At 37.5% G+C, this 23,456-nt stretch overlaps 3 protein-coding genes across 3 annotated transcripts; 2 read left to right on the top strand and 1 right to left on the bottom strand.

Annotated features, from left to right (window-relative positions):
- The first annotated feature begins 5,097 nt into the window (after window positions 1–5,097).
- apela (apelin receptor early endogenous ligand) lies at window positions 5,098–9,214 on the top strand. Its single transcript, XM_056739502.1, has 3 exons — window positions 5,098–5,185; window positions 7,243–7,329; window positions 9,110–9,214. The coding sequence occupies exons 1-2, from the start codon at window positions 5,110–5,112 to the stop codon at window positions 7,326–7,328; spliced, it is 162 nt and encodes a 53-aa protein (XP_056595480.1). The 5' UTR covers window positions 5,098–5,109; the 3' UTR covers window position 7,329; window positions 9,110–9,214.
- A 1,194-nt stretch (window positions 9,215–10,408) lies between these two features.
- tmem192 (transmembrane protein 192) lies at window positions 10,409–18,583 on the bottom strand. Its single transcript, XM_056737558.1, has 6 exons — window positions 18,338–18,583; window positions 17,803–17,952; window positions 16,838–17,099; window positions 16,086–16,223; window positions 11,292–11,394; window positions 10,409–11,197 (listed from the first exon to the last, which is right to left on the bottom strand). Exons 1-6 carry the CDS (start codon window positions 18,365–18,367, stop codon window positions 11,074–11,076), a joined length of 807 nt encoding a protein of 268 aa, XP_056593536.1. The 5' UTR covers window positions 18,368–18,583; the 3' UTR covers window positions 10,409–11,073.
- A 104-nt stretch (window positions 18,584–18,687) lies between these two features.
- polr1e (RNA polymerase I subunit E) lies at window positions 18,688–22,096 on the top strand. Its single transcript, XM_056737557.1, has 12 exons — window positions 18,688–18,818; window positions 19,120–19,223; window positions 19,305–19,381; window positions 19,460–19,545; window positions 19,695–19,750; window positions 20,161–20,305; window positions 20,738–20,848; window positions 20,935–21,031; window positions 21,126–21,256; window positions 21,340–21,421; window positions 21,512–21,643; window positions 21,822–22,096. The coding sequence occupies exons 1-12, from the start codon at window positions 18,767–18,769 to the stop codon at window positions 21,985–21,987; spliced, it is 1,239 nt and encodes a 412-aa protein (XP_056593535.1). The 5' UTR covers window positions 18,688–18,766; the 3' UTR covers window positions 21,988–22,096.
- Window positions 22,097–23,456: the final 1,360 nt, after the last annotated feature.

Here is a 23,456-nt window from a genome sequence, read left to right as displayed (position 1 = left end):
TACAGGGCGCCCTCTAACGGTAGAAAGTGATTCCTTTTTTCGTGATTCAGTAAGTTGATCCTCACAGCAGAACACAAGCTACTGAAAATAAAAGCTAACACAAGCCATAACATTTTTGAAACATAATTTAAAACATAACAAGCGAAGTGTAACGTCCCAAAACATTTAATAACTCCTCTCTATAGGTAAAAATAATGTAAAAGAACAAGAAAATATGTGTGATATGGTATTTATAATATGGAATTTATGTGTTTATGTGCGGAGGAACATATGTTTTAGCTGGAGGAAGAGAGTATGTTGGGGGAGTAGTTTGGGTATGTGCTTCCTGGCAGTAACTACTTTAAGTTGTAAACTGGAGAAGGAGGTATTGTCTCTCTCTCTCTCTCTCTCTCTCTCTCTCTCCAGTGTGTGTGTGTGTGTGTGTGTGTGTGTGTGTGTGTGTGTGTGTTGTAAATGGGGATAGTAATCTAGTTTTGGAGGAAGAAAGGTTATGGGGAATGCCACTCTTATCTGCTATTGCAACAGGTAACAAAGCTACACGCTGATAACATTTCCTGTTACGCTGAACAATCGTATACAATGATTCCAATGCACTTGGCAGCAGCAATGACACTTTCACTTTGAACTCAACACAAATCTTTACTACTGTGTAAACATCCACATGATAAAATAATATATAAAAATATATAAATGTAACACATACACAAATCAAATGTATAAGCAGAATTGTTAGGTATAAAGAAATAAATAATGCTCAAAATTGGGTAACTTAAATATTATAATAATTATATTTTTTTCAAAACAGTTGTAAACCTTTTATCACATTTTCTATATAATTCGTATACATGTTTGTGTGTGTGTAGGGTGTGTCTATCAACTGATTGACACATTATGTGCTCTTGATCCTGAGGGATGGACTCGACCTCTGCCTGGTGGGACAGAGGTGTATTTGAGGTCAGTGTGCGTGTCGTGTGAATATCTGATTGCAAAATTCCTTTCTTGTGTACCTCTGTGCGCCAACGTTTATAAACAAATAAAAAAACATGTAATCCCATTACAATTTAAAAAGTCTTATGCATTTGTATGGGCCACTTGTTGCATTATAGAATTGAAACAGCACAGAAACGCACACCAGATCCATTTCGCTTTGACACGGCAAAACTGCACCTCAAGGCTAGAGATTTGTCTCTCAAGTTTGCGTATGCGCATGTTGTGTCGATACAGCGGGTGGAGTCGGTCACCTGTCCCCCGGCGGAAGGATTATTTGAGCAGGCAGCTAATCCAGGTAATGACATCTAATCCCCAATAAAACAAACGTTACAACACACAGACACACAATTACAGACATATCCACCCAACCCATCAGCCTGTGCGGCGCGTCTGTCGTTTCATTGCCAGACAATGAGAAAAGCGACCCAAACAATCTCAGCAAGCCTATGTGTTTTCATGCATGCAATACCTACATCATTGTCTCTACACAAGACTCTTTTCTATAGATATCAGTCTCCATGGATACCAGGTGGCTCCGAATAAGAATGCCGTTTCGTTAGCATATTTAAACTAAGGGAATAAAGTGCAGAGGACAATGTGAACCGCCGGAGAGAATTAGAAGACACGGCGAATATGGAATGTGTAACAGTGATGGGGAACATTTTTGCAAACGCCGTAAACCAGTATACAACCTATAAGGCCATCTGCATGCGCACACATACGCACAAATTAACAAACGTAACACCCACACACGCTCGGATGGGGGTCAAAAGCTGGTTTTAGGGCCAAAGTGTCGGCTGTTGGTCTGTCTCCCTACCTCGTCCATTAGCTACATGCTGGGTTCTAATCCTAATTGACATGGAAAAGACTCAGAGGATGTGTAGTCACACATACACAGGTCCCACAAACGGACAGTTCAAACAACTGACTACTGCAGTAGATGAGACAAGCCTAATAAAATGTGTGTCATATTATAACCATATTCATTTATAAAGATGCAACACACTTCACAAACTGACAGCGGCCATGACAAGCCTAATATATCAAACAAGAAGATGGACGCACACACACTTTTAAGAAAGGTCAAAGAGTGGACGCACATATGGCACACATATGTACTTAATTATGGACACAAACACACACTTACACTCCAAGAGGTCAGCCGAGGCACACTCTCACACTCATTTTATCTCTAAGGCAGTCGACCCCTCCCCACATACACACCCATTATTGATTGTCTGCATTCACTTAAATACTCCTACAAATGGTCCAATATTTACTTGCATTTGTTTGCTTGATGGAGCAGCTACTTGCATATTTCCTCATTTGCATATTATACTAGTTTTACGAATTGTCTTGCACCAGCCGAGCCTTTCGCGACTCCGGCTCATTATAACGCACATGCATGGGACACAGGCAGAGTATCTGTAAATCTAATAACATTACCATTTAGGACCCGTAACACAAGCACGGTGTGGTATCTGTCCATTACTGAACAAAAGAGGCTGTACAGACATAAAATCCCCCTCTCTATCTCTCTCTCTCGTTCAGTAAGTCAATGAGACTCTTTCGATTTTTTCATTATTCAATGTGAATCTTTGCTGTTTTTCTCTAAGGTTTGCTATACTTGTACGTGAGCTCAAGGGAGTCAATGAGATCGACATTTACGTGCAAATGTTAGCAGTTTGTGATACACAGGGGGTGTTCCTGAATTAACACAGGCTCAGTTGCAATCCCTAATGTAATCTGTATTTATTTTTGCATGCTTAAATAATAATTTTGTTGTTTTGGGGGTTTTGCCTCTGAAGTCATTGGGTGATTTACCATGACTTTTTTGCCTTAGAAGTCAAGCCGATGAGTATTAGAACATGCAAATCCATACTTTTGATGAAAAATGTAGACATTAGCTTTAACAGACTCTGGCCAGTGCGTAAGTGTGTGTCAGACTGGCTCTCCTGTTGTGAGGTTTTGTTCTAGGGAGTGAAGTACAATAGTAGCTCATTAGTGAAGAGAGAGTTCATAGATCCAGCAGCTACACTATAATCAGCACTTCACAGCTCGTTCACGCACACACAGACACACACACTCACATGCGCGCATACACACACACCCCTAACTGACCAGCCAACCAATAATTCACCAAAAACAAAATCAGACAAATGCTCATTTTGCAACAATACAATTCGCTTTAAATGTAGTTTTGCCTTATTTTTTCAAGTACAAATAAACTGTCATTTAGAATGACAATTAAAATGAGAATTAAAAGTCTTTTGAATTTTAATTAAAAAAAAAAAAATTCACATTGCGTTAACCCGTCAAAGAGGTTAACCAATTTCAACATATTTTGGACATAGTATAGATTTCATCGGAAGAGCGCATCTGGCGGAAGTTAACTCCAGGTTTTATATTTAATTTAATTTATAATAGTATCTATTTATATTAATATTTTTTTGAAAACAAGTACGTTATATCATGTTTTTAAAAATAAACAGTTTGTTGAATGGGTCGTGTAACATTTAAGTTTATTCAAGTAATGGTTCTTCTACTGGTAACCCACAATAATACTGGCTAGACATAGTCTGTTTATGTTGTTACTTTGAAACCGTCTATAGCAACTTTTTTTTACAGTGCACATATTGGAATTATAGGGTCTATCTTCAATCTGAGCAGTTTTGAGATATTGAGTTTCAAAGTTTTTTTCAATGTAATCTTGTAAACTTTTTTTCCCAAAAGTCCCAAAATGTAGCTACACAACATAAAGAAAAAACATCACATAATGTAAAGTTGAGCCTTAAATTCCAAGATGACAAATTCATCAAAGACAACCCTGTGCAATCTACAATAAGTTTTCACACTGAAAATTTATATAAAAAAACGTTACAAAATATAGCTATAAATAATATTCAAGATTGAGTATTTTGTTAATCAAGTAAAGCAAAACTGTGACACTGGGCATGATAACTCCTTATATAAAACTTATAAGGATCCATGCTTCCATTGAAGCACGCAAGATGCTTATTGGAACACCTTTAAATGATGCTAAGCTAGCATTGATTAGCTCGAATGCATGTTGTTGCTAAAAAAAGTTGTTCTTCCTATAACTTCAAATGTTCCTACAACCTTGTTACCGAAATTTTAAAAACCAAAGTACTGCATCAATATTTTAAGTAGTCTTTTCAACTATTTGTATTAATTTACATTATACTAGTAATAAAAATGTATACCAAAACTCAAAAGGTTCTATACCTTAAAATGTTCATACAACCTTGTTACCGAAATTGTAAATCTGAAACTATTTAAAATTACTGTATCAATACTTTAAATAGACTTTTCAACTATTTGTATATAGCTCTCATTTACATTGGTCTAGTGATAAACATTAAACTCTCTCACTTAAAATTTCCAAATCACTTTGTTACCGAAATTGTAAAACTGTTCCACACTAAAGTATTGTTGGGTAAGCAGTCGTAGTCTTTTTAAATCTCACTTTATCATTTATTCACATTATTACATGAGAGATACATACTCTATGTCAATTTCCCGTATGTATTGGAAAACACAGAAATATTTTTCAATCTAAAACAATGCTAATGACTGAATGAATTATTTTTCTAATTTATAAGCATTCCCTTCAAATGTCCTTAGTTTGTTGTACAATGCAATCTTACACGACAATCTTATAGTTGCGGGGTATACTTTTCTGATAACTTTGTTACCTAATACATGTGGGGTCAATATGTGCAATGCAAAGTGTGTGTAGGTTATGTGTCCCATGTCCCCACCCAGTTTTAGGTCCTCCATACATACCCCTCCTGTTGTGCCCTCTTCCACCCTTTCTCTCTCCTCCCCTTTCTCTTGTCTGTATAAAGAGGGGGTGAAGCTACATTGTCCCGACTGGACATTCATACCCATCAGGTCATGTGTCTAGCTATCCATTCCTGTGAGGAGAGAGAACAACACAGCGATTTGGAACTTTGAAGAAAGTTAGAGATAGTATAGCGTCTGTTTCCAAAGTGTTATATCGGCTTGGATAACGACATCTCATAAGAAGACTTCTACGATCAGTTATAGACTGAGTTCACCGGAGTTAACGGGTCACACCTCCGAGACAGCATCACCATGAGATTCTTCCATCCTCTGTGTCTTCTGTTGCTGCTTCTGGCAGCACTGCTCGTCACCAGCGCGGAGAAAAAAGGTACAAACCCATTAACACCTGAAGACGACTTTTAAAGGATAAGCTGGCTGACGTCTGCGATGGCAGAACTTATTTTGACGGATCACGGGAGATTTTTAGAAATAGGAAAGGATGCTACTTCACTATTTTTGTTTGTTAAAAACGACCCATTACTGTTCAGCCACATTGAAACCGTACAAAATTATGAAATTTAAAATAGAAATTGATCGGGAAGAAAATAACTTGCGCATATTTTTATGTGATTTTTTGCTTACGAAATGTTTTTGTGGTTCAAGTGTAGTAACCATGGTTTGTGGTGCATTGATTACTTAGGGCAAAACCTTTGTTTTACTACAGTAACCAAGTTTTTTTGTTTTTTACTAAAACCATGGTTTTTCAATGTTGACTATAGTAAAACCATGGTAAAGGGATTTTGCATACCTTGTCCATGAATCACTCTTTAATTCGTTCACTGGGGTTACCCTTACAAAAATGACCATACTTTAATTTACCTTTTATAGTAAAAGTGGAGTATGGCCTATTTTGGTGCGCTTAATAGGCTACCGATGTTTTAGCTATACTACAAATATCCTTGTTAACCTGGTCACTATAGTGAGACCACAGAAGTTGTGGTTAGCTAAACTATAAGGTTCCTGTAGTAAAACTATAGTTCAACGTTTAAAGGCTGTAGCTAGAACCATTCATCTTTACGTTACATTTATACATTGGCAGACGCTTTTTCCCTGGTATTCGAACCCAGGACCCAATGAGCTGCAAGAACAAGTGATTATACACCAACACACAATGTATGTGTGAACTGTTGGTGTAGTTGTTACTCTAGTGATATTTACACGGGTAAACTAGATTCCTTTTACCTCTTTTTCGTTAAGTTCAGGTTGTTTCAGGTCTGTCTGTGTTCAGCTGTGAGACAGTTTTGGATCAACGTCAGCTCAATAACTCATAAGTAAATTGAAATGTGCTTGGCTGTGCTCGTCTGTGGTCATAATGGATGATTTAGGGTCAGTGCTTTGAGTGGATTTTAAGTGGCGCGCTTGACTCCTCTCAGCATCTCCGCACCCAGACGAGCTCGCGGTGAGTCTCATTTGACCCTATACAGGGCGCGGGAATAAACCGTATATTATTGCGATTTACTAATATTAAATACATGCACTTGTATTTGATTTCATTTAGCCGTCACTCAGCATATATGCATTGTTAGTAATATTATTTTCAATTAAACATTCTTGCACGACTTAAATGTTTAGGCATAGTCGCACCGTATTTTACGTGGGACGCGCTATACGTGTATATAAACTCCCATCTCCCGCTGCTGTGGCGGCTATACGCAATTAATCAGGTGCCCGTGGGCGATCAAGCACCGGCATTCATTGTTAGTCATGATGTTGTGCACAATAGGTATAATACATTAGCATAGGGTTACTGCGGCGAAAGAGAAAAAGAGAGGGAGGTACGTGGAGTTCGCATATCTTTAGTCAAAGGCGCACGTTTGTGAAGCGCATCTCCTCCCGTGGGTATCGCGCCATTGTCCTTGCGCCTCTGGGAGAGGATCTAATAGCTGCTTATGGAGGGAAGTCGCATGGCGGTTATCAGGAGAACCTCTGATTGTTATATTGCCCTCCAGATTGTTTGTTACCTACTGGGGAGACCATTCATTTTGATTTTATTTCAGGTGACACCCCATATAGGGGTGTAGATCCTGGGTGGGTCCTGGGAACGAGGGGGGAAACCCCCCCAAACTTTGAGAACACATCAGATTGTTGATATTATAATTAATATTGTGAAGAAATGACTTTTATTCGTCAGTCGTGAGGTTCAATAAAGAACCTTTAAGATCCACGGCACCTTCCTATTGCATAAAAGATTTCTGTGGTTGAAAAATGACTGTAAAATGAAGTAAAGCCTTCTTTAAAGAAACAAAAATAGTTATTTTAATGCGAAGAATCCCTGAAGGAACTTTATTTTGAGGAGTGTCCACAGGTGAAAGGAGTACATTTAGGTGTATTTTGCTTGTTATTTGACTCATTACTGACAAGTGTTTCATTGGCCTCCCCTTGCAGATTTTTTGAACATCAGGCGGAAATATCGCAGACATTGCCCGAAAAAGCGGTGTCTACCTCTTCACTCCAGAGTACCATTCCCTTGAGGTGAGTCCCCCACACACTTTATTTTTATTATGCATAGGAATGAGTCAATATTGAATCCGAGCTATCAAAGCATAACACATTGTTTAAGATGAGCATCAACCCACCTTTTGACATTCCCTGCGACTATTTGCCAACAAATAAAAACATACCTTAAATAACTTGCGGGACACCTCGACAACACACAGCGAGCCTTACCAGACAAGTGTGTGCACTTCATTTAAGAATGCCGTTTGCCTCTCCATTCAGAGAAAAACAGCCACATTAATTAACAAACCACCAGTCAGATCTCCAGCGGCCTAAAGCCACTGTGGAAACAAACAGAGAGCGAGAGAGGAAAAGACTTTGGGCAAATACCCTGTACTAAATGAGCTGGGAAATTATTGGATCTTTATAGCAGTGAGACTTTCTCTTGGACCGGGAGTAAACACAAACACTCCACACCCACACATACACATACACACAAAAGAGTGGCAACCTATACAGCCCAAGAAGAGAGACACACACACACACAGACGAGAAAAGCCCTACCCCCATAAATACAACCCATTTTAACTATCAGCCACACACACAGTAAAGCTTGGGTGGGACTCGAGAGCAGTGCCATCACTCAAAAACACCTGGCAGCCCTTTAGTGAGCAATAAATGCTGTTCAAGTGTGTAAAGTTACGGAAGAGAAGATGTTAAATTAATGGGAGGTGTAATGACAGACCCTAAAGGTGTGTCATGTGGCGGTATAGATGCAGATTGGGCTTTTGTGAGAGTGCAGGTTTGGCTACACATGTGAAGGGCACATAAAAATATAAAACAGTTTAATATGAAATTCGTGGCTGTGAAAGGTTTAAATTTACTATTTACATTTAGTCATTAGGTTTAGAAATAAACTATGTCATCCCAATAAATTGAATAATTAAAATGTTCTATCTTAATAATGTCAATGAGTTCGTTTGAAGGTCAGATTTTAGGGATAGTTTACCCAAAAATAAAAAATCGAACATGTCGTTTAAAACCTTGACTTTCTTTCTCTGTGGAACACAAAAGAAGATATGTTGTTAAATGTCTCTGGTTTTATGTCAATACAATGGGAGTCAATGGGGGTTAATGTTATTGGTTATCAACGTTCTATAAAATATCTTATTTTGTGTTCTTTAGAAGAAAGAGAGTCATACGGGTTTAGAATGACATGAGGGTGAATAGATAAATAAAGGAATTTCATTCTTGGGCGAAATTTCGAAGGGTTTACTTTCGAAAGCAAAGCTCAAGGATACCAAGTCATAAAGTGGCAGCTGGGCCTACAGACAAACAAACAACATAAAACAAGTCGAACACTCATTAACAGAGTTTTTAATTGTTTTATTTCTAAAAATCAATGTTTTTCACTCAACACATACGACAGTTAAAATGGGTGAGGGGATTCAAAGTTTGTTCTGGGTGGGTGTCAACGGTGAAATGTGTGTGTGACGTGACACTGTATCTGCGGGGACACACATTCACAGTGACAGCCTACCGGAGCCGCCTACTGTTTTCAGACTGTCCACAGAGGTTGTCACCTTTAACCTTTACTCTGTGACCCCCACACAATGAGCCAGAGCAAGTCTGGAGTTAACAAAACACACACAAACAGACACACACACACTTAGTGATATATATATCTAAGAACAATGTCCAGAATACAAGTGATCAAGCTATGAAAAACTTTGTACATAATTAAATAGTTGTAAATGTATTACTGTAGACTATTTGTGATAACTGTGAATTAAAATAATTGTATTTTCTTTTACAGTTAAACGGGAGGTCAAACTGAAGAGAAACCTCAACACAACCATGTTAAAACATCTATCAGGTGCTTTGGACATCAAGAGCCAAACAGCTGGATTACCAAAGACGGACATTTGAACAATGTCAAGGAAACAAATTAAAACACTCACAAAGGACTGATATATCCCCTTTAACTAACTCAGTCGAGTGAGTGTTGGTGAGCAAGCCATGAAGACATCCGCTCCAACCAAAGATGCTGCATAATCATCACTCCATCCGTTTGAGTTTGACAGATTCATTGTAAATAGTATGAAATGTGTTTATATGTAAGTTATGCACTTCAAATGTTTTATTATTAATCTGCTTAAATAAAAAGTGTATTGTCTTTTCAACCAGACTCAGTGCATGTGTGTTGTTGTATCTTTAATGGTAGAGGATGGTTGTAGCAATGCTAAGTCATAGATTCAAGAATGCACACTACGGATGTCACAATATACTGCCATCGTCAACAACCGTGATATTATGAACCGTGATTATTGATACCATGTTAATTCTACAGATCTGCTAATATAGTAAATAATTCAGCACCCGTTATTATGCCTTAAAGGGACAGTTCACCCAAAAAGGAAAATTCTGTCATCATTTACTCGCCCTTGTTGTTCAAAAACTATATAAAATTATTTGCTCTGTTGAACACAAAAGAAGATATTTTGAAACATATGGGAAATGAAACACTTCTGGGTCACCACTGACTACCAATTTTTTTTTTCTGCCAATATGGAAGTCAATAGTGCCCCATAAGTATTTGGATACAAATATACTTCAAAATATTTTTCTATCTGTATTCTAAACCGTTTTAAGATTTTAAGCTTCTAAATTTAGAGATTAACCCCCATTGTTTTCTAAAAAAATAACAAGTGTACATATGTACAAGACGTAAAGAAAAACATCTAATTCTGTAAATAAATTGTCACTGAATAAGAGTATGTGAATCATTTTTACAAAAATGTCAGATAGAACTTAATTATTCCAAGGTGACAGTTTGTTGAATAAAAAAAGAGGAAAACATAAAAGACTTGGAGGTTTTTTTAAGAGCTGTAATTGAATGGATATGTGTTTGGGTGTGACAAATCATTCTGTTTTCTTGTCTGTTAACTTTTGCTATAATTAGTAACAACTACACATATTAATTCCTGAATAATTAGTGAATTTACATTAAGGCAGTGAATTTATTTGGAGATCTCTATGTGGGCATTTAATCAATCATATTATGGATTCGACCACGAAAATGAGCTTATTAAAAACAAAATATCTACTAGAAACACATTCTTAAATAAAACTTTATTCCAAAATAGAAAGTTTGAATCATTTATTTGTATTAATTTACATAAAAAGACAGCAGTCCATGTGTTATCAAACGTAAGAACTAAAAGGTCAGTATGTGACATAACATTCTGAGAATCACTTAAACACAAACACCCCTTGATCAATCTATACACACAATAGCAGCATTGATCCACAAAGCCAAGAAACAAATGACTTAACAAAATATATGACCCTCCACTGCAGCTCCCTGTTTTTCCCTTAAACTCATTCCTGTAAATTAGGGTGCGATACTTTTTGTCATTGAGATTCCCCCTAATTCACTTTACATCCACACACAGAAAAACATCAGTTACATGATAAAGCTTTTGGCTTTATCAGGATCGTGCTATCCCAAGAGCTTATAATGAGCATCCTTAGTGAACATTTCTTCAGGAGAGGTTTTTGACTTCCTAATTGCGTCCATTGTATAGTCAGACTTGTTGTCATGGAAACGCGCGACCGTCGTTACAGAGGTTACCGGGGTTCGTCTCCCACCAAAAGCCTTCTGATCAGTGAGCCACGGCTGCGATGCCAATCAAGATAAACGCACACTCGCACGCAACAACACTTCAGAGCCTGTCATATCTGTGAAAAGCCCTGAGTCACCCTTTCTGTTTGCACACGTCACTCTCGGATCTGCTGGGCACTGAGGGTGAGGATTCGCTTACTCAGAAGAGTGTTGTGCTGTTTGAGATAATCAATCAGGTCCGCCTGCTTTTCCACCACTTCCTCCAGACTGGAGCCGTCCCTGAGGAATGAAGTACAGACGACACGTGCACCTGTTTCAAATGTCATGAAATGTAAGTGTGTGTGGCTATGAAAACACTAGGCCTTGGGTCTACCTGAATCCTGTCTCTGTATGCACATCATTGGAGCAGCCGTGAGATCGCTCTTCTTCATTTACATCAGGACGTGGCTTCTTGCTGTTAAACCTCAACACGTGCACTGAAAAACAATGTGAACATTTTTCTCATCACATTAGGCTTTTCTTATAAAGCAGGACTGAATATGGCAATTTTCCTTTTGCATCCGTGTCACGCCGATTGCACGATGTCATTAAAACAAAGTGGGCCATACTAGTCACTGGGAAACACGTAAAACTATTAAAAATGTTAAACTACGGTTTCAATAAAACAAAATTGATTTAAATGTATGTACAACAAAAACATTTCCACTATTCGTCTTCACGTTGTAGTTTCAGATAGCCAGACTAAAATTGACATCAAGCACAACAGCTATAAAGATAACTAGGTGTACACACCAACTGATGGCAATGTTATGTTTATTCTAGGCTCAAATGCAGCAATTTCATAATTTAAATGTGCAACCCCTTTAAATTTTTACAGATTTTTATTGGCTGTCAATGTTACATCATTCGACAGGTGGGAAAAATAGTTCTGTAAGAGTTCCCAGCAATATCGTACTTCGGTATATGTGCACTCAGGTATTCTCTTAAATGTTGAACGATTTTGTATTGTTTTGTCTTTATAGTCATCTTTCCAAATGTGAATGGTCTGGTAATTGTTGGAGCTTAAACTGATCAAAAAACGGATATATTTATCAAGAATAGGCGAAATCATTGTATGGGAATCCATGAGGATGTTTCTAGAAAAAATTGGTAAATTTTCGAAAAAGAAAATTGGTGGAAAAAAAGTTGTGCACAGAATACAGAGTGCCCTTACTCGTCTAATCATGAAAGCCAATCAGGATTAAGCTAACTAAACCTACTTTAATGCACTGTGTGTTAATGGAAATTTTGTAAATATATTACACTCATAACTACCATTTGAAAACGATAGTGGAGATAATCTAGACAGAAACATTAACAGGCATTGTTGTGTATATGCGTGTCTGATGGTGAAAGACATCTTGCAACGTGAGCTAGGTGTGTGAAGACACACATGCAGCATGTGAGCAGAATTCATTTCAGTGCAGATATTATTCACAGTAAGGAAAGTGTGGCTGGCGCGTGTCGCGTGTTTTGTAGGGTGTGAGAACGCAAGACAACTGTGCGATTTCACACTTGCCGTATTTCCTTTCTCACACCCTTAATGTCTGTCAATCATCGAGCCTTCACTCTTTCTCTATTGCCACAGAAAAGCAATAAGCAAACTCAGTGAGAAACTGAAAACAGAACCTCCTCTAGAATTCACAAGTAATTAAAACGTAACTAAAACGAAATAAAAAGGCTAATAGGGTGGCAGACAACTCGAAGGTACTGAGGAAGGATTTGGCACTGATGTGCATTTAACACGAGGGCAAAATCTAAAGACAAACAATTTAACTTGGCGGCCATCTTGTTTTTAACCAGGGAGTTTGTCCAAAATTTCTCTTATAATGACTCATCGTCATGTCATTGCAGATGTACTGTACATGACTCATTCTCTTCAGCTGAACACAAACAATTTTAACAACTTGAGGGTGGCAAATGATGACAGAAAATCTTCTCTGAAAATTGAACTACCCCTTATTTGTGGTAAACTATTTCTTTAAGCTGGGATAGAAAGAAGCAATGCTTTTTTGCAACGTGTAATTTATGAAAAGCGCTGTATAAATAAATAACCTTTTGACACAAAAAAATGCACGCCTAAGGTTCGAGAAGAATGAGAATATCAAAAAGAACCGAGATCAAACATGAGATTTTTAACCATCTCTACAATGCTCTACATATCAAAGGCTGAAAAATATCAGAACATCTCCGGGTCTCTGAATACATTTAATTACAACATTATCACCTAAAACAGCACACGCACATACAAAAACCTCAGCGTTGTTCCTGACCCACACCTGCCCAACCCATCACAAACACACCAATCAGATAAAACTGCTCTTTATTCAATCACCTGCAGGAAATGGGGGCCAGCAGGCCATTGAGTTGGGCAGGAAGGGATTCTCTCTTTACAGATAACGCACACCTTTTCTCTTGTTCTTCAGTGACAACTACATTACCAAATAACAAATAATGCTTAAAACATCATCTGAGACCAAATACTGTGTTGTCCATGTGTTTGTGTGAGTTTGAGTATGTAATGTCGGAAGGTTATTAAGGGTGATTTGTCGGTTTTGTCACCACACATCAAGAAAACTCTTTAAAGAATGTTTTTAAAGAGATAGCGGGTCAGTTATTCTAATATACGTGTCACATTCCTCATATCGCTGTTAAACTGTAGTGCTTCCCTCCACAAAATACACCATAAAAATAAACACAGTCACAATAGGTCAAACTCACACACATACTGTATCTCAATAAGGACCGACACAATTTCACAGTTTTTATCATACTATCCCATGTAATGTAACATCGATTTGAAGTTAACATGGTTTGACCAAATCATGACACTTCCAAAAGGAAGAATCTCTTCAAATGTCCTCACAAATCAATTATAAGCAAAATAATTATAAACTAAGAGATCGCGATTAATCGATTCCAAAATAAATGTTTGTGTTTTATAATATATGTGTGTGCCATATATATTATTATGTACATTATTTATGAATTCACACACATACATTTGTATAGATAACAAATATTTACATAAAATGGTTTTTAAATATTATATACATTATTGAATTATGAATAAATCTATATTACTCATCAAATGTATATATGTTATATGTATGTTTGTGTATTTGAATGCATAAATATACATGCCCCAAAAATATATTACATTAACACAAACATTTCTTTTCGCAATTAATCGATTTTATAGCACTATAAACTATAACTTATAACTACTATAAATTGTTGTGCCATATTTGAGGACATTTTCACAAATTGGCCCTCATCTTAAACAAATATATAGACAAACATAACATGTCCATAATTCATAAAATACTTTATAAAATCCAAGATGCAAATGTGGACTTCAGATCCCTCTAAATTTCTCCAATTTGTTTATCTCTCTGTTCTTTCACCTCATAACCTCACTCTTCACTCCTTCACATTTCATTCATCGGCAGCGCATTTGGACGTGACGGGGGCCGAGCGCATCCGTGCATCGCGGTAAAACAATGCAAGTTGCAATCACCTCCCTCCCTCCCTCGCCCCCTTTGAAGGGCCCTAAACTTCCTTTGAAGTGCGGAGGCGGCATACGGCCCATACAGAACTCTGCATTCATGTTCAAATGAAGAGAGCGAGGCAGAGATACAACATCACAGAAGACACTTCAAAGACCCTGAAGCATGACTCTGACCTAACTGCACCTTCCTTTAGGAAGAAGGAGAGATAGATGGATATATGGATAGGGGGCGACTAAATGGGCAGAGATCACTCGTTAGTGCAATGAACATGGATTTGGAGATGACCGGCACCTAAAATCGGTTTGTTGAGGAAATCTGCACTAATGACATCTCACACGTGCAAACACACAAAAGGTTTCTGATGGTTTTATTGATATATTGATCTATATCTACACGCAGATTCTTATATCTTAACATCTAAACAGATTTTAAGATAAGTTTTCCCCCACACTCACACAAACATTAAAGGGGGGGATAAAATGGTCCCCTCACAACATTCAAACTTCATAGAGAGTGATATATGAGATGTGATATCTACTGATAGTGCTCATTGAGAATGAAGTGACCTAGTGAGGGTGTGTCCCGATAGATAAGCGGTCAAGCTTCACTTCACTAATCATCTGTGGAATCCAGGCACTGATACGAGAATGTGTGTAAGAGTGTGTGTGCGTCAACAGTAAAGACAATGCCATGGTGTATCAGGGTGGGGTGGCTTCAGGTTGCCTTTGGCAAAGATGAGCCTTGGGACCATAACAAACCTCATCCCCCATAGTCTCGCGTTGGCATTCTCGCAAACATTCTCTCTTTTTTCCACCTCTGACCGCGGGAGGATGGAAAATCGCTTGATATTGTATAATGGCGAGCACAAGAAAGGGTAAAGTAACGCACAGGGAGATGAACTAAGAGTGCCGATCTGAGAGGAACAACAGCTGCATATTGTGTTTCTGAAGGGGGTTAAGACAGGAGCTTGGGCATTGTAATGCATGCTTGTTGGCTTCTGGGGGAGGTGTGTGTGTGTGTGTGTACAGTCCTTTGTGGAAAAATGCAAAAACAGCCCCTAGGAACATATTGAAGAATCACACTACATCTGTTGAGATGTATTTTGTGTGCACGTATGAAAGGGAAGGATGTAAAGTGTGTTTGCTGTGGGGGTCGCAAGGAGTCGGAGACCCCTCTGGTCGTGATGCTTGTATTTTGCATTCCTGCTATTGTTATATTTAGTTATAAAATATTTACTCACTTGTTTAAGTGATATTCTTTGAAAACCTACGTGAATATCAAAATTTTGGTGTATCTGTGCTTCTATGATTGCATGATGGCACGAGCTCTACAGGTTTGTATTTATTTACCAAATTCCAACAGGCAAGCACATAAATCTGAATGTTCCAAAAAATTCATTAGTTCAACTCATTCACTTACATCTTATTCTTAAATATGACTTTGCTTTTTTGTTGTTTTTTATCTGAAACTGTATTTTGAGGTAAAATCACTGCATTTCTTTGTGGTCTCTGATTTTTAGACCCTACGCTACATATCTATTATGCTCCTTTCAAAAATATCAATCAAAATACATCATGATTGTTAAATCTATGTAATGTGTGTATATGTGTTTTTACCTATGTATCTCATCAGACATATAACAGATAGCAGAAGCTCCAGACAGATGATGGTAAGTAGGAGATATACAGAGAGATTCTTCACATTTGCATCCAGCAGAGAGGATGGAGCGATGACAGCCAGCATGGCTGCGTTGCCTGTGTGTGAGGAGAATGAACATATCAGCCAATAGCAATGTTCGCTTGGTTTCCAACAGCCTTTTCAAAGTATTAAAGGCTTTATAAAGAAATAGTTTCAAATCTTTTAAAAGCATTCATTTTTATTTTTAAACTCCTTTACTGTTATTAAATATATGGAGCTTTCAAAGTTTTAGAAGTAAATTGCTACATGCCACCCTGCTCTGTATATAACAGTATTGCCTATTAAAAGCTTGATATGTGATATCGGGGTACATTCTATCTTTTGTGAGGGTTTGATGATTTACAATTATGATTTATGATTTGTTACTATAAATTTATTGTAGTTCAATACCATACAATAACCCTAACCCTATCTATGTAATTGTTTTTAGTACTTTTAAAACATATATATTGAAACCAACGACTGCTTATGTGCTGCCATCTAGTGGTCATTTAAAACACACTGTATGCAGTTTATACCAGATGTTGAAAGCATAATATAAGTGAATGAAATAAATACTATAAATGAATTAAAACATTGTGGCTCATCTTCACATTTGAAGGATGAAAAACAGAAATGTATAAATAAGACTTCTGTGACTATATTCATATAAAGTGAAAAGTAATTTTACCCGAAGAGTGAATGAGTAAAGGAAGACTTTTCAATTCTCTGGTCACCCTGTAGAATTCCAGGTAACCTCTCCGTCTCACAGCGCTGTGATGATGTTGGACGAATCTGTAGTATATAAAGACGAGCAGCCACAATACGACTTTTCCCAGCAGCACAAGAGTCTTGGAGTCGATCCCCTGCAGCGCTGCAGTGCACTGAGCCGAATGCTCATCAGATGCCCAGCAAAACACAGTGATTACAACACACAAAGCCACATACACCACCTGCAACACAAAAATAGCAAGAAGACAGAAAAAGAATTATGTGAAAGTTTGGTTTCACTATGAGTTTAATGATGCACTATTTCTGTGGTTAACACAATGCTCACATGAAGCATCCTACGAACTGCTGTCATATATAGTTTCCTGTATCACACTGCACAGACGTTTGTGCAAAATCTCATGTCTTTTTTGTCTACACAACATAAAAGAAGAAACCTTCAATAATTCTTATATAGTTTTTTTTCTATTCAACTAAAGGCTCCCATGCACAATAAAGTATACTGAAACCTTATGATAGCTTTGTATGAGAAACAGACTGAAATGTAAGTCCTTATTCACTGAGAATCCCCCACAGCAAACTCTGAAATCCAATCCACATACATATATAGTTTTTTTGTGACAATACTTATGGTGCTACGTTTCATTAAAGCCAGGGGCCATTGTCTTTGTGTACTGCTGCACCAGTTCAAATATGTGGAATGATGGGAATTTCAAAGTTTCTCATTTCAAACACTCACAGAGAGTGTTCAGTATATAAGATAAATGTCTATTGTATGGCTTTAGAAAAGCACATGACTCATGGGCTTACTGTCCTCTGGAGAGGCTGACAGCTGTGGTCACTATGAGCTGTCACTGTACGTGTGACATCTCTGTCAGACATATAAAAACGGTGCGTGTGGAAAACAAGGATTTGCTTATAACTCACGTGAAGAAATGAGATCACCCCCACTGCCCAATGAGTGGGTAACTTTTGAAACTCTCTCTTAATCGCGGACTCGAGTGCATCTTGGGAAAGCAACGGCCCGTCGATCAAAGGGTCATCGTCAGTACTTTGTGTAAAATCTACATTTGAGATCTGCGTGCACACACAACACAAACACATACACAGATTAGGTGCCATGTCACAATCACTGCACTTACTTTGATGTCATGCATTTCAAAGTACTAATTCATAAAGCGAATTAACGACTCTCATAGGGGTCTCGATTCAACTCAAACTTTGTAAAAGGCTCAGAACACTCGCTAAACGACCTAGAAAATAGCGCCATTAGTAAAAACGTTTAGTCATTGGTGCCTTGTTAGAAAGAGGTCCATTGATAAGGAAGGTTAGTCTACTGTTACAAATTGCTTGACATATTAATACATTTAAGAATGAAAACAACGTAGCTTTGATACAGCTGTTTTCTTACAATGCCTTACATGTAAGGTAAACAATAAAAGAAAAGTTTTTTTTTACGCACGCCAGGTGACGATGTGCGTTCAGACTCCATCACACTGCCTGACCATCACAGACGAGGACAAATAATTCACATTTAACCAGAACGCGCCGACGAAACATTTCTAAAATGAACTTCCGGATTACTGACTGTGACGAATGCTGCTTGACTCATGAATATTAATTCACGCAAATTCAGTGTCATGCGCACAAATATACTTTTTTACGTAAAATTGTGTCCGTGAATTAATGACATGGCTTGATCATAATATTAATTATTAATTGATTTGTTAGAGCAGGTCAGAGGTATAAAACGCAGAATTCGTATTTTACTTCCGTGTTTATTTCTTCCTTGATTTCTGTAGATAAAAAGCACAATAAAAGTCCTTGCAGGGTTTTTTTTACCGTTGGGTGTCGCTGTTGGTTGAGCTATACGGCCGATCAAACTGTAAAGATGGCGGCGACCTGGCAACCATGTGAAGAAACAGGGCAAGATGCTTTTCTAGGTAACTTCTCAATATTAGAAAACCTCGTAAAAATGCAACAGCATAACTCTTTGAGAGTAAAAGTCTTTCCTTCATCCATTCGCATTTATTGGTTTTAAAATGTCTATATGCGGCAACGTGAATGTAGCTTCGCGTTCAAACATTAACGTCAGGCATGTTTATTTATTTTGTCATGCTCTAACCTAACACATCGTTTCAAAGCAGTTTCATGTTTGCTTAATCAAATAACATGACGGTCAGAGATTGTTTACGCCGGTGACCAGTTATTTCTCTGTTTTAAGTCACATTCCTGCCTTTACAGTTAAATTCTCGAATGGATACGTGAACAATGCTGAGGAACTGAACATCAAACTCCTGAAACATACAGATGACGTCAACCCTAGAAAGAGAAACAAACGGATTGTGGTATGGCCGCGTTTGCATTTGTAATAGCGCTTGTGTTATGGTTTCATTGAAATCAATCTGATTATAGTTTTGTGTTTCTAGGTCGCAGAATCAGACAGACTTGCATATGTTGGAAGCAACTTTGGTTCTGCGTCATTACAATGTAATAACATGTGCAGGTAAGAGCCTTATATGTTTACGTGTATGAATAAAGAAACAATAATTGGCCTTAAACTGATAGTTTTTGTTGTCATCAGGTATTTTGTGGGAGTCCTTGACAAGAGCTCCATGCAAATGAAAGTTCATAATGCCCAGCTGTTCTCTATGCAACCTATAATACCAGGTAAATATGCTATACAATTGAGTTCTCTGTAAACTGTTTATGATCAACAAGAATGTTGTAATTTAAAATATATTGTTCCTCGTATCTTATTTTCAATGACAATAAAAGAAAAAATCATTGAGCTTTGATTTGATTTCGTCTCTCTTAAGGTGAAGCGGATGCCGCCAATGAAAACACAACACAAGCTGAGACGTTCAGAGAAAAGGTGAGTGAAGGATTCACAAGTTGTCACAAATGTAATACAAAGCAGTGATGTTTTTAATCATATTTCTTCACCGCTGAGACCATCGCAGTGCACCCCATCAACAGAGAGATGATATCAGACTAGTTAAATGTTTTGGGAGGATTATCAGGACTATTAACTCTGCATGGGAGTTGAAAGACTACAGCTTGTAAACATTCCCCTGCTAGGAGACATGCCCAGGTGCACCAATTCCCTCTGGATCTCCCGCAAAACAACTTGCAAATAAAACCTGGCTAGTTGGAGAAAGCATTCTAGCATTATGCCACTCTGTGAAGATTTTTTATGTTTGGAATGGATCATAGTGATCATTAATGGCTATCCAATGGTGAATATTTGATTGACTTGTGGTTGTTGTGTATTCTCTGTGTCAGGTGGATGCTCTCATTGAAGCGTTCGGGACAACTAAACAGAAGCGTGCGCTCACCTCCAGAAGACTCAATGAGGTGGGCAATGACACACTGCAGCAGGCTGTGGCTTTTGCCGCCAACACCATCATAAATGAGAAAGGAGTGGAAGGTAACTCTCGGTGTTGGAATTCCAATATTATGGTTTTAATTAGCCTATCTGCATTGGACAGTAAAGGTTGAATTGTATTTACAATGACTATAAAAGAAGAACATCGCGGATCCCGTTTCATGGAATCCGCCATGTTGTTTCTACAGCGGCCCTAAACGGACAAACTGCTCTACTTGGCACCTTTTGTAAATACTTTATCTCATTCGGCAAAGAAGCAAAAACATTTGTCCTGCGTCAGTTGCCGTTGTGCTAACATTGGACCTTTAATACAAAATTAATGTTTCAAAATTATTTTGTGTTTCAAATAACACAAATCTGATACTTACAAATACTTTATGCACAGATTGATCTGTAAAACTGATATTTCAATCTCTTGGAAAGAACTCGTCTCATTGTCTTTTGGTATTTCCTCTTTTATTTTCTGTCTCTCAGCTCTGCAGAATGCTGTAGCTGAAAAAGAGGCTCAGACAGATATAGCAAACATCCTTCCTTCGTGCAACCCCGAGGCAGACAAACCAGAAGATGTTTACCCCTTTAACAAGCGTATCCTCTTTTTCTTTATTCCTATCGTTGGACCACACGTTTCAAACAAACTGTGTTTTTTGTCAAGATTCTTAACTCCATTTAAGTGTTGTCTCCATTTGAGCTTGAGGCCCTGAAGGATGTTGGTGTGAAGATGGCAGAGCTGACCCCTGAAGATCTGAAGAAGATGAAAGATGAGGGCTGGTAAGGAGATCTTGAATACTTCAAGTTTATATTCTTGTTTCCTGACTAATTTTTGTAACTGCTGGATTTATTTCTTCACGCTTGTGTTCTGTAGTCCGCAGACTGTTCTTAGTCAACTTGAGTTCCTGCCTAAAGAAGAAAAAGCTCGTGAAAGATTGTCTCGGTGCATCTGGTATCTGTCTTTCCTCATTAAAGTCTCACATCAGAGAAACATAAACCGTAAATGTAAGTGTTTATTTCATATTTTATACAACCACTCTGGATTTTGCAGATTTCTCTAAATATCTTTTTTCTTTTATACCTTCAAGTTGGTGTTGAGGAAGGGTGTCCTCAAATCATCATCAACAAAGTGTTGAAGAATTTCACAGTGGAGAGTTTCCATAATGGCAGGTGCGTGTGTAGCAGATGTGTCCTTGAGGAAATTGACCTAATTTTCTGTTAATGTTGGACAATAAGTGCAATTTTTGTCTGTTATGGTAGCTTGAGGAACACTTTGTCAACGTCCATGCGGATGAAACTGGCTTCTTACTGTTTGGCTTTACTGCTTCACATGGGTGACCAGACAGCTGACCTTACACTCCTACACAGAGACCTGGGCATCAGTGACGCCAGGTCAGTCATACATTAATATCTTATACCATTATATGAGGTTAAGTGGAATATTCCTCTTTGCCAGAACTTATCAAGTTCAGTGTTGTTTGCTTAGCCCTAATAGCCCCTTTGAGTGAGTAAATGAGGAATTTTAATTTCTGGGTGACATATTTCTGAACGGTTTAATGCCTATGTACAGGATGTTGGAGTTGGCCAAAGGCATGGGGCTGACTATGTCCCGTCAACCATCTTGCAATACAGGAGATACTGGAACCCAGGATGACCACAGGATTGCCTCTCTGGTTGTTCCACTGGTCCGCTATGTGCGAAACGTCGAAAGCAGGAAACGCAAAAAGATGAGATGAACTGTTTGGAGTTGTTGCGTATTTCACTGCATTTCAATTCTGCTGTTTTTGTGATGCTTACTTTGAATGTTGTAAAGAAGTTAAAATTAAAATGCATTTCGGACTGGCCTTTGTTTTGTATTCGATCCTGGTCCTCTGTTGATTTCTAATTAGATGAATTACTTTGTCTTGGTAATGCAGATATACAATTTATACTGTATATAAAATGTGTAATTCTTCAATGTTAATTATGAGCACTCCCACGTGAAAAAAATACTGTATTTACCATACGAAACTAAAGATAAATTTCTAGATACTATAGGGTTTTTGAACGTTACTATAGTATATCTTAAACTATACTATAATTGATCCAAAGTTATTGTTACAAAACAATTAGAATACAGTTTAATTACTATTACTTTTCAATTTACTATATTACGGTTTCAGCGGCAACAACGTAAACTTCCACAAAAATCAATAACTGCTGACTAGTTTTAATGTAACTTAATACAATTAATATACAATTAAATATTAATTTAAATAAATAAAAATTATAACAATACAGACCGGAAGTTTACTTCGGGGCAGGCGTGTGTATCCAATGACACCGTCTATAGTAAATACTAGATGTTGTATTTTTAATTCTTAACACTAAATAGTATTGTTGCCTGTGACAGGATGACTTGACTATCAAAAGTAAATTATAGCAATAGAAAATGTTTTGTCCAAAAACAGATCACACAAATCATGATGCCATAAAATGATAGAAACATTATATTTGTACTGCACATTAAAAAAAATATACTGTAAAAATAGGCACATTTTTGTAGATACATATTGCACTTTACAATTAAAACAGTAAAATTACCTGATGACCTACTATATTTGCCAGAATGTGAAGTATACAACAGATCATGCAACATCGCAACACACTCAACATGACAATTTAGTGTGATGAACTACAAGTGAATGTAGCAAAATAATTTATTTGTAAATATTGCAATATTTACAAATGTAAGAGCTACCAGAAATTAAGATCTTTTTTTATTGCCAGGATGATGAGTGGCACCACTTAATGTACAACATGATGAGGTACTACATCATAGTATCCAATGTTTGAAATTGCACAGAAATAATGACTACTGTTTCTAATATGTTTAGGCAGTATGTTGTGTTCAGTCAATAGTTTGATAGTAGCCATTGGGTCTCAACTAATTTATCTTCAAGCTTTGAGTTTCCCTTCTACTTGACTACTTGAGGGGCATTGCTTTTAAGACAGATCTTACAAGGTCTGGATTGTTTTTAGGTTCTCTTTATCTTTATTTACATACTTAAAGTTATTGTCTATTTTAATGTTCACATCTGAACGTAAAGATTACTTAAGACAGAGTGTACTTATTGACTTAAAGGGACAGTTCATCCAAAAGTTTAAATTCTGGCAACCGTAAGTTCAGGCAGGGTCAACAATTAAATAATGTTCACAAAAATAT

The sequence above is a fragment of the Triplophysa dalaica genome, chromosome 2 (genome assembly GCF_015846415.1).
Source record: "Triplophysa dalaica isolate WHDGS20190420 chromosome 2, ASM1584641v1, whole genome shotgun sequence".
Taxonomy (NCBI): Eukaryota; Metazoa; Chordata; class Actinopteri; order Cypriniformes; family Nemacheilidae; genus Triplophysa; species Triplophysa dalaica.
The sequence above is the reverse complement of the archived record's forward strand: the minus strand, read 5'-3'. Positions and strand labels throughout refer to the sequence as shown.

Bases quoted from the DNA above. Each gene is read 5' to 3' on its own strand.
- apela (XM_056739502.1), top strand. From the start codon at position 5,110: ATGAGATTCTTCCATCCTCTGTGTCTTCTGTTGCTGCTTCTGGCAGCA. The intron at 5,186-7,242 runs GTACAAACCCAT...CTCCCCTTGCAG, and splicing joins CACCAGCGCGGAGAAAAAAG to ATTTTTTGAACATCAGGCGG.
- polr1e (XM_056737557.1), top strand. From the start codon at position 18,767: ATGGCGGCGACCTGGCAACCATGTGAAGAAACAGGGCAAGATGCTTTT. The intron at 20,849-20,934 runs GTATCCTCTTTT...ACTCCATTTAAG, and splicing joins TGTTTACCCCTTTAACAAGC to TGTTGTCTCCATTTGAGCTT. The intron at 21,032-21,125 runs GTAAGGAGATCT...TGTGTTCTGTAG, and splicing joins AAGATGAAAGATGAGGGCTG to TCCGCAGACTGTTCTTAGTC.
- tmem192 (XM_056737558.1), bottom strand. From the start codon at position 18,367: ATGGAGTCTGAACGCACATCGTCACCTGGC. The intron at 17,953-18,337 runs GTGCGTAAAAAA...GTGTGCACGCAG, and splicing joins AACGCACATCGTCACCTGGC to ATCTCAAATGTAGATTTTAC. The intron at 11,198-11,291 runs GTAGACCCAAGG...TTCATTCCTCAG, and splicing joins CATACAGAGACAGGATTCAG to GGACGGCTCCAGTCTGGAGG.